General features: G+C 38.1%; 1 protein-coding gene across 5 annotated transcripts in view; it reads right to left on the reverse strand.

Moving 5' to 3' along the window:
• The window catches only part of Nalcn (sodium leak channel, non-selective), a 307060-nt gene that overhangs the window by 16131 nt on the left and 280397 nt on the right, over positions 1 to 10532 (reverse strand). For all 5 annotated transcript variants that reach the window (XM_031360820.1, XM_031360818.1, XM_031360815.1 and 2 more), the window contains 9 exons: positions 10315 to 10435; positions 10133 to 10231; positions 7358 to 7451; positions 6740 to 6846; positions 6470 to 6544; positions 5653 to 5772; positions 3061 to 3129; positions 2002 to 2150; positions 1107 to 1200 (listed from right to left, as the gene is read on the reverse strand). In XM_031360820.1, coding sequence (XP_031216680.1) covers positions 1107 to 1200; positions 2002 to 2150; positions 3061 to 3129; positions 5653 to 5772; positions 6470 to 6544; positions 6740 to 6846; positions 7358 to 7451; positions 10133 to 10231; positions 10315 to 10435 — 928 coding nt within the window. The remainder of the gene's footprint in view (positions 1 to 1106; positions 1201 to 2001; positions 2151 to 3060; positions 3130 to 5652; positions 5773 to 6469; positions 6545 to 6739; positions 6847 to 7357; positions 7452 to 10132; positions 10232 to 10314; positions 10436 to 10532) is intronic.

Here is a 10532-nt window from a genome sequence, read left to right on the forward strand (position 1 = left end):
ATACAAAAATGTATAAGGGTCAGATTATGTAAAGCTTTTGCATTCTGTGGGGCCCATTGGAATTCCAACCCTTCTGTGATACTCTCCTGGTTTCTCTCAACCAGATAACTAGCTCTGTCTTTTGCATTCCCACATACTCTTCTGAGAGCCTATGTAGGATTTATTTAATTCTGCCTTGGGTTATACCTAATTGGATAAATTTGGTTTCCACTTTTCATGGTTAAAATTCTCTACACTCTACTATGTGGTATATTTGTGCCAAGGGATAGATTAACAATAAAGACATACCCCTGTTCTCTGAAAGCTGATACCAGTTTAATATCACAGTTTCCAGCACAAGAGACACTAGCTCCATGTGGTAATTTAAATTTAATTTATATTAATTAACATTAAGTAAAAATAAATGTAATGTAAAGCAGTTTTTTAGATGCACTAGTCATACTTCAGTAGCTCAATACTGAGTTGCATGTGGACAGCACATGCTCCTTCATAGAATGTCTGTAGGACATCTCATTGGTATCTATGAGCTGAAAGGAAAAAGAAATAAGGTTGACACTACAACTCTCTAGAACTAGTATGCATGCCCAAACAAGAAATATAGAGATCTGTAGAATATATAACCCATAGTTTTAAGTGTGGGCAAAAATACCTAAAGAAGCAAGCATTTATACCATGATCCCAGGATGATACAGGCTTATTGGAAAGAAAGCAGGATACCAAGGGAAGAATGGCTTAGACTACATGACATATGTGCCTTAAGAACCTTTGGACCTGGAGAAGGCCTTGCACATGGCCAAGGACAAACCAGGGACTTAGTGAATGCTTGATGAGTGCATTAAATAAATGTCCGTATTTTGATTGCTAAGCTATTAAGGATAAGCAGGAAAGGATAATGCTCATTTTTAAATATGATTATAATAGTTTAAGTTAGATTAAGTGAATATTTTATTCTTTATATTTATATCTTGTAGTGTTCAAAGTGCAACTTATGGAATAGACAAGCAGAATATTTTCTTTAATACAAAGTCTTGATGTTAACAAGAATACCATTGCCAGGTGCACATAAGCATATGTTGAGGCACTGACAATAATAAGGGAATATTTACCATACAATCATGCATAATCTTGTTCCAGTCTTCCCCTGTGACAATTCGAAACAATACAGTAATGGCTTTTCCAGCTGAAGAAAAATTGGCATGCCTAATTTAAGAGAAGAAAACAGAATGAAGATTTCATGACTTATCATTGTCTTGAAGCACTATTAGTGGTCACCACCCAAACATGTGCATTTGCACACCTAGTTGCCAGGTTCCTGTTTCCAAATCTTAAAACTTTCCTACTGCTATCTACACTTTCCTGCAAGTATAGATGCCTGACAAATCAAAGCTTTCATCAACTTATTGGCTTTGACCTGTAACAACTGAGTTCTTATTTTGACTAATAATAAGTGATTTGCCAACTTGGGTCATACAAAGATACTCAGCCATGTCCCAAATAAACCACCTACTAGTGAGACATTTGTATTTTGTTTTGTTGTATTTGAACTTTTAAGAGAACAACAGCGGATGCTTTTATAATGTGGAAGAAGAGGTATTGGAAATGCTTTTTGCACAGCAGAGTTATTTAGTAGGTTCTAACTTTACAGTTTGCTGAAAAAGAAAATCATCTAAAAATTGTTTTAAACCCCCACAAAAAATAATATAGCATTTCAGAGAGATAAATGGGTAGAAAATACTGAAATCGGGAGTTGTTATTTCTGACAGTGGGTAGAATTATAAAACTTTTTTGTTTGGTTTTTGCATTTTCTAAGGGTTCTAAAATAAGTATGCTTATCTTTATTAAATGAAAAATGTCATTTAAAATGTGTATATTTTATTTTATTTTCCAAAAGATTACTTATACTGCTCCTAAGTCTTTAATAATCAACACCTAAGTTTGTATTCATGATTTTATTAAGGCGTTTGCTTGAAAAGATAAATAAGAAGACAAATACAAACTGACCTGTTAATGTTCTCTCCATACTTTACGGTACCAAAGAGAACAACTCCAGCAAAGGCATAGCACAGCAGCAAGAGAAACATTCCTACGATGATAAAGAAGCTCTTGTACATGCTGACAACCACAGTCAGAAGGAGCATCTTTAAGGTCACCTGCAGATGAAGAAGAGTGTAGAATCAGGGCAGATGGAGAGAGAAAGACAGGGGGTGGGAGAACAGTCATTTCAAGCTGTAGAGTACCTGGCTGGTGAATAATATATGAGAAGGTGGCTACATACTGATTCCCTAGTACATCATTTGAAAGTTGTTTCCTATTAGATACTAAATCTAAATATTATTCAAAAACCATCTGGCACTGTGAAATCTTAATCATACTTCAAACAGTTCAGTCACTCCAGAGAAATTAATTAAATTAACAACACAAGACTCTTAGACTTCCATTTCCTTTTCTTTTGCAACCTAGACATCTACAAAGTCAACACATTATTGGCCTTTAGCAAGTAAATTTACTTTTCTCCTACAGACTTCCTAAAAACCAAATGTAATACTGGTTTAATGCTAAATAACCACCAACTGTTAAACCTTCCAATTACATGGATATATGGAATCCATATGTGAAATTATGCTACAAAAAGAAACAATATCCCTTAAAAATGGAGACCACAGGTGTGTGTGTGTGTGTGTTTGTGTGCATAAATGTTAACAAGAAATGCTAATCAACTGAGAATAAGGGAAATACTATTATCAATTATAAACTTTTTCTGTAATAAAGTTAATTTAAAAACACAAATTAAGGTACATGTGGCATGACATTGGCTTTTGGTTCCAGAATCAACATGTTTTCTTTCATTTATGATTAAGTTTACTTAGCAAATATGAATTAAATAATAGGAAACATAGTCTAAGATAATTAAGCTACTAATTCAATAGAATAATATTTATTAGTCTTGACTTATGATGTTTAGTACTTTGTTGGATATATCAACTAGGTTGGCAGAGTTCTGTTGGCATCAGTGACTCAATGCTTATGTGGCATTTGATGGACTGTGCATGATAGACTTACATGCTTTCCACAGATGGAGAAAAATCTAAAGACAATCACACAGGCTCCCATCATGTAGGTGTATGCATTCTGAAATTTAAACGGAAGACAGTTTTTTACAATTTGCACAAAAGATCTTGTTATGGTTTTATTTTAAGTCTTCTGTGAAGTCTAGTGAAAAATTAGTTTAATAAAATGTGAAAATTCCTATAAGAAATTTATCTGAAATGAAGGTACTGAAAAGGTCACTGCAAAAACTCATGAATAAATATTAGATTTAAATTCAAATCTCAAACAAAACTTTAGGTTTTGTTTTGCTCAACTGAATTCTGTATTTTGAAATTCATTTCACATAAAGCAGTAATAAGCTCTTTTGAGGATAGGGCAAGAAAGGTACAGGGTGATCATGAAGGTGTTTGGGACTATATCTTAGCTGGTAGAAGTCTTGTCTAACATGTGTAAGGCCCTGGGTTCAATATCTCAACATGTAAACCCAATGGTGGTAATGTCTGCAATCTCTACATTTCGGAAGTGGAGGCAGGAAGATCAGAAATGTAAGGTCATCCTTTACTACATACATAGTGACTTCAAGGCCAGCCTGGGCTACACGGGGCCTTATTTCAACAACACTAATGCTTGGAGACATGTTTTTTTTTTAAGTTCAGTTCCCTGTTCATGAATAAAATCATTTCAGAAAAGCACCCCACCCCCACCTAAGGATTGCATCAGTTTGCTCTTCCAATGTGTGCTTAGGGCCAGAGATCACTCTGTGCTTTCTGATTCACAAGGCTTCTTCTGAGAAACAAAGATGTCACTGGCCACAGCCTAACAACGTTGACATTCAGCTGATGCCAAAGCATGAACATTCTCCAGGAGCTGCCTATCCAAACAACAATAGTCCCAGATGGGTCCCTGGGAAGGGGGTCCACTGAGCTCCTTGGTGAGGCACAAGGACAAGAATGTGGGCACATAGCCTTGTTGGAAAGAAAGCTTTCCTTCCCAGCAGTCCACTGCAAAATATGGCAAAGAACGATTGCTTTTCTCAGACCAGGGATTTTTTTTTTTTTTTGCTTAGAATTTCTTCTGTGTGGATATTTGAGATTAGGCCTACTATATTTTTTTCATTTAGTGAGCACTCAGTCAAAGGTTGGTCTAGATAAAGTAAACACAATTAGAACATGTTTTTCTGTCTTTTCTTTTCATGTCAGTTCAGGATTTATTGAAGATACTTTAAGTCTTGACATTCTAGAAGTCATGACAACCATAGTCCCTGGGATGGTGACTGGATAATTTGCACATGGACCCCCCAAAGTCCTAAGAAGACTTATGCTCCCACTTTAACAAACCTTGTGTTGTATTATCACATGCCATGGCTCCTACTTCAGCCACAGAACTTTACCTTTGTTCAGTCCCTACATCCTTTCATCCTAGCTAAGGGTGTCTGAAATGTTCTGTAAATGAATCCCAGTTAACTTGTGGGGGAAATGCTTTCCAGGACCTTCTTGACGAAGCCACTGCCCACTCCTTACTGTTGTCATGGGCCTTGGAATCTCCTTCATCTTTCCTAACATACCCATAGTCCTCATTGGTTTGTGAGCACACTGTGAAGATGTCTCTAGCTTTTTAGGCCATGCAGTTTATTAGTGAAGGGAATATCTTTCTTTTGCCTATTACTTTCTTCTTGATCCTCCCACAGAGCTTTGCTCACCATTATGTTCAGATTTTTGTTGAAGCAACTGAACATAGGTGCTTGAACCTAAACAGCCTCTAATGCTGAAGACAACCACTGATTAAAGAAGGCCACTCACTATGTGTATGAATACTGCAGATCCACACTACAGCAAGCCCCTTATGATAGGTAAATGGGTGCTAGGAATACTGGATGCTTCCTGCCATGCCTCAGTTGTTAAAGACAATGGGAGAATGGGGAACACTGGTAACAGCAATCACTGGGACTATAGAATACTAATGAGATGATAATACTTATACGTATTTCTTATAAACTGCTGTAATGCTTAGAGTGTACAGTGTAAGCCAGCATCACATCAGTGGGCATATTTTATTTCCATTGAGCAACACCCACTGTAGACTAAGTCTAGCCAAGTTTCCCATGGGGCTAGACCTTAGACATATGAAGATTGACGGGTTCAGAGAATCGGTATTAGATGTCTGTGAGGGAATAGTGTTTTGAAGAGTACTCAGGGATTACACTATAAATCTTATATGTGATTTCAGAGCTATGATGGATGCACTCTTGATCTCAAGGTGTAGAGTCTTCTGATTCTAGCCTGCTATGTGAACTTAGGGAGGTTCCTTCATCTCTGCTTCAGTGTTCTCCTTTGGTAAAATGAAGAGTTAGGTGAGACTGTCTTTAAGAGCCTTATTTTAGACTTATACATTCTAGGCCTTTGAAGATCCAGGATTTTCCTGTGTGAAAAGTATAGGTATATGGACATGTATATGTCTATATGTATGCATTTGCAAATCTGTTCCAGAGCTCTCACAATCAAACCTGGGATTTAGGGAGTTTGACATCTGCAAGTGGAGAGACTGGAAAATGGCTTAAACTGGGAAAAAGCTGGATTATCAACTAAAGTATAATGATGTGCCTACCAGCAGAGCAAAATGGAGCACTACCCACACAACACCAAGAGATGTCACCAAGAGATCATATCGGTTTCTTCTGCTTTGCCAGAACCCAGCTGGTGACATTGCTATGATCTTCATTGTAACCTAGAGAAAGCAAGCAAGGAGGGACACAGAGCTAGTACTTATGCATATTTAAATCAATTAGATTTAATCATCTTATATAGAAAATTAACAATGTAGTTAATACAAGAGTTAATCACAAAGATACATCATTTAAAGCCAAGTACCCTGCATATCTATTCTCTACACTCTTTCCTGTGGATTCATAGTTAAATAGTCATTGAAGGTCATTGTTCAACCTTGAGTGAAAAACTGTATTTTGGGAAACATCAGCTTGTTTACAGCAAAATAATAATCCACTTGAATTTCAAAGAAGATTGTATGGCAAATAGATGTGACATGGGGACAACATTTTAAGATAATCTCATCTGGGTTGCTGGCATATTTACACTGTGTTGTAATTTGAATCCCTGAATAGCAGTGATATATGTCATGGGCTGCAAAGATCTAAACTCTGTTACTAGGCAGGATAATGCTCAGGCACAACAATTTGGTAGGACTGTTTCAGCAGTTAGAAAAAGTGGAAATAAAAAGTGAAGTCTTTCTGAAGTTAATAAGAACATCCAGAAAGGAGATGTCCTAAGAGAATGTACCGTAGTAATGAAACCTACCCCCAAAGACTTTGAAAACAAAGGACCTAGAAGTACGTGCCATCAAAGGGGGCCATATTCCCTTTTAATTTTCCCTAGCTTCCCCCAGAGAGGCAGACTCATTACTATACCTCTAAGACAAAGATGAAGGTGAAGACGACTGACATTGTCGCCAAAGGAACTGTCACAGGATCCTCAACATCCCACTGCAACCAAGAGAACACAAGTTACTGCCACATCTACCTAGATATACTTTTCTCCCTGCTCAGCATATACAGCAGCCTTATTACTACTCATCCATTACTACTAAAGATCAAAGGCTGCAAATGGCAATGTTTGCAATGCTCCTGGAAGCACCAGGGATGTGGAATCACTCCAGAAATCTCAAGGAGAAACAATACCTTGACAGATAGCAACACAGACTGGGCCAGAACCAGCAATGCGATTGTCCTCTTAAAAAATGGATGCTGGGTTATGTCATACATTTTAGCTCTAAAACCATCATTATCTGAAAAAAAGAGAAAGGTTTAGGTAAGGACACTTTAGACATGGCCAGGTTCACTTTCTTGTCTTTCACATTCTTTAATGTTCATCTTCAAATCCATTAGCGCCTTCCCTTCCAGTTCAATCTATTGTGAAGTGCTTTGGATGAATGGCTGGTGCTGGATATCAAAACGACAGCACACAGCACCATCTTTATTGAAAGGAGAAGTGCATCATTCAATTTCTGGGAGCTTAGGACATTTCCCTCATATATCTAAAAGGCAAACACAAATATATTTTATTTAAAAATTCAGTTTTTTCATTAAGGTTTATTCAGAGAGCACTGAAGCACAGCCTTTGGGTAGCTGATTTTAAAAGCCTTAAGGAGAGATCAGCAGTTTGGAGTCTGTTTCAATATTAACTTATGCACAACCCCCTAGTGGCCTCACGATTATTATTTTAATTTAAATCTGAGGCTCTTAGGGAAGCAGGAACACTAGTGCCCAACATGAATAAAATCAGAACATCTTTGATACCAGGCCGAGGTGGGAGATGAAGAGGCTGTGCGATCTTCAATCTGCTCTTGAGATCTTCCCATCTTCTCTGATCTACTGTCAGCAGGGCTGTCCCCTTGGAAACAAAGGAAACAGTGGAGGGAAAAAGAAATGAGCAATGTGGATCGGATGACTTTACAGGCAGGACAATGTGGGGACCTGAAAAAATAGTCTGCAAGAACCACAGTGGTTGGAGAGACATTGTCAGAATGAGTAACTCCTAATGGCAGGCATTTCAACAGGGATGGGTGCACACCAGGTGCATTCAGCAGTTTCCAGGGGTGTGTCATTGAAGACCTGTAACATTTGGGCTTGAGAAAGTTTCAAGAATGTTTTCTACATACCAGCTGTGGTTAGTTTAGTTTTATAGTAGCCAATTATATATTTGGATAGCTGCTGGAAGAGGGCGTTTTGTCTTTTTGCTTTTAAACAGTTCAATAGGTGCAATTATAAAACTATTTTTAGCGGATAAGTCATAGAATTTTCCTTCTCTAGAAACAAATAGTAGGATAATTTGTTAGATGTTATAAAGCAGACTACTTGATAAAAATGCACATAAATGATATTGCATTGTATTATTCTGCATTTGATTTATTCTACTATATTACAAAGGCAGATATATAATTAGAAAACTAAGGTTGAAGGGAACTCACTGCCTTTCTCTAATTCATTCTGCAGAGATGGTGACTGTCCCTTCTAGGACCATCCCCCTAAATTGGTTTTCAGAATTGTGTGCTTTCTGGCTGTATAAATACAGAAGAAAAAATTGTTTTTAATTTCTAAATTGGCATGACATATATCAAGGTCAGAAACACTGTAAGAGTCTGCTCTCTTCCTACCATGTGGGTTCTAGGGATTGAACTCAGTTCATCAGCTTGGAGGGAAGTGCCTTCATTAGAGCCATTCACCTGTCCCCCCTTTTTTTCTTTAAAGATTTATTTATTCTATTTTATATGTTTTGCCGGCATGTTGTATTTATAGAACTTATGTGTGCAGTGCCCATGAAGTTTAGAAGAATATGTTGAATCCTCTAAAAGTGGAGTTATGGGCACACACATACACACACACACACACACACACACACACACACATGCACACATTTACATAATTAGAACCTTTTATTTCCAACCAACAAATCAAGTTTGAGATATCTGGAAAAGTGGCTGCTAACTTCTACCTCCCTCTTGGCATCTGTTTGGCCTGACACATCATAATCCCAAACAAGCTGTCACTTCCTGACTCTTTTAGGACATAACTATGGTGTTGGAGGCAAAGAATCCTCAGTAATTCATAGCTATTTTAAGACTGGCAGTTAATTATACAGTTGGTTCCTGTTATTGAGCATTGTATGCTGGGACAGTTATGCTGCTGACTTGTGAGCTGCCCTGGAGCTCAGTCCTCTTGCATCCAGGGTCCTTCCAGGGACCCCTAACTACCCTGGACTGGCAGTACCTCATCTTTATGGTAAATGTGCTGATAAGCTCCTTCCTACATTATAGAATTCCAGTATCTGCTGTTCCACATGACTCAAAGGTATCTAAAAGGACACATCTTTCTCTTTCTGCCTGATATTAAACTGAACACACTGGAGGGTTAGAGCATCTCGTTTATGAACATACTAGAAAGTAAAATAGAGGGGCTGGGTAACATGATTGCTGCTGCTCTAAGAGACCATCTTTCTGAGGGTTGGAGTAGTATTGGGGCCAAAGGGGGATTTTAAAATTGTAGTCTTTGGAAGGCTGAGTGAAGTGAAATGCTCATTAGGTGCACATCAAAGGTGGCAGTTGACTAAGTCAGTGGCACTACATACATTGAGCCTGGGGACAGTGAATGATAAAGTCTTGAATGTAGCCATACAAACTAAAGAGCTCTGGCATGAACACATGGGAATCAGTCATCACTGTGCACAACTGAACAGCAGGCGCTTCAAGGCAAATAGAGCATTTCACTTTAGAGGTTTTAACGCTCGCTCTTACATTAGAAGACTCACAGACCCTGGAGTCATAGGAAAAAAGTCAGACTTTGGCCCCAAGTGGTGTTCTCATCTACAAATTGCAGCATCTTGAGAGATGGCCGAAGCTTCTTTTATGTAGTGAGTGCTCAAAGCTTATATGCATTTCAGTGTGATTCTGCAGATAGAACTCCCAAGAGACAGTTTTACCAGTCATGTCCACACACTTCCCTTAAACGTGTGCTCCATAGGAAACCACACTGCTGTTTCTATCCATGAACTCTGAATCCATCATGAGAGCTGTTAGAACTGAGGTTGCTTCCTGACTTTAGGAAATATGCAAAATTTATATGGATTATGAAAAATATTTTTAGACTTAACTGTCCTTTACATTTTATATGGCTTCTACCTACCTTATCAAAATTCTGCGTTCATTCACTGAGTGATAAAGAAGCACACAATTCACATTTTTGTAAAGGCAGTATGGACTGCAATCAGAAACTAACTTGAGACTATCATATTTTAATATCTCACTGTAAATCCTTCCCATCTGAACAATAGGAAACATGCTTTTCAGCTGTGGGGAAATTATTGTTGCCATAAGGGTAAATCTAGCAAGAGAATTATAATCCTGAGTAATGGATCCAAACCACAGCAGTGAGGCAGTTTGCAAGAGTTTTATACAGGTTAGTTACATGAGTCACATTACAATTTAATGTGGCACCATGCCGTGTATGAAAAAACTTAGCTTAAAGCAAGGGCAAGAACAAAAACTAAGTCTGTACTATTAATCTAAGAAGACTTACCTTGTTTTCATTGAAGTTAGCAATAACTACACCGACAAAAAGCGTCAGTCCAATCATGCAACCCAGGAATACGAAAACATGAATATAAATTCCATGGATCTGTGTAAATGAAAGATGTTATTTATCAGAGCCAGTGGGAACCACCCTGGATGTATTTAGAAAAATCTCAAGTGCTTGCTTACCGGCCCCACACGATGAATAATGACATCCCTCACTTCTACCCAGCCTTTCAAGGACAGAACTTCAAATAATGCCAGCATGGCATTTCCCACATTGTCAAAGTTAAAGTTACGAGGATTTGCCCTGTAATTAGGAAAGAGGGATGTTGGATGAGGGTCCAGTGCACCCAGTGGCCCAATGCCTGTAGTCTTTTTTCTTCCCTCCCTCCCTCCCTCCCTCC

The sequence above is a fragment of the Mastomys coucha genome, unplaced genomic scaffold (genome assembly GCF_008632895.1).
Source record: "Mastomys coucha isolate ucsf_1 unplaced genomic scaffold, UCSF_Mcou_1 pScaffold9, whole genome shotgun sequence".
NCBI classification, from domain to species: Eukaryota; Metazoa; Chordata; class Mammalia; order Rodentia; family Muridae; genus Mastomys; species Mastomys coucha.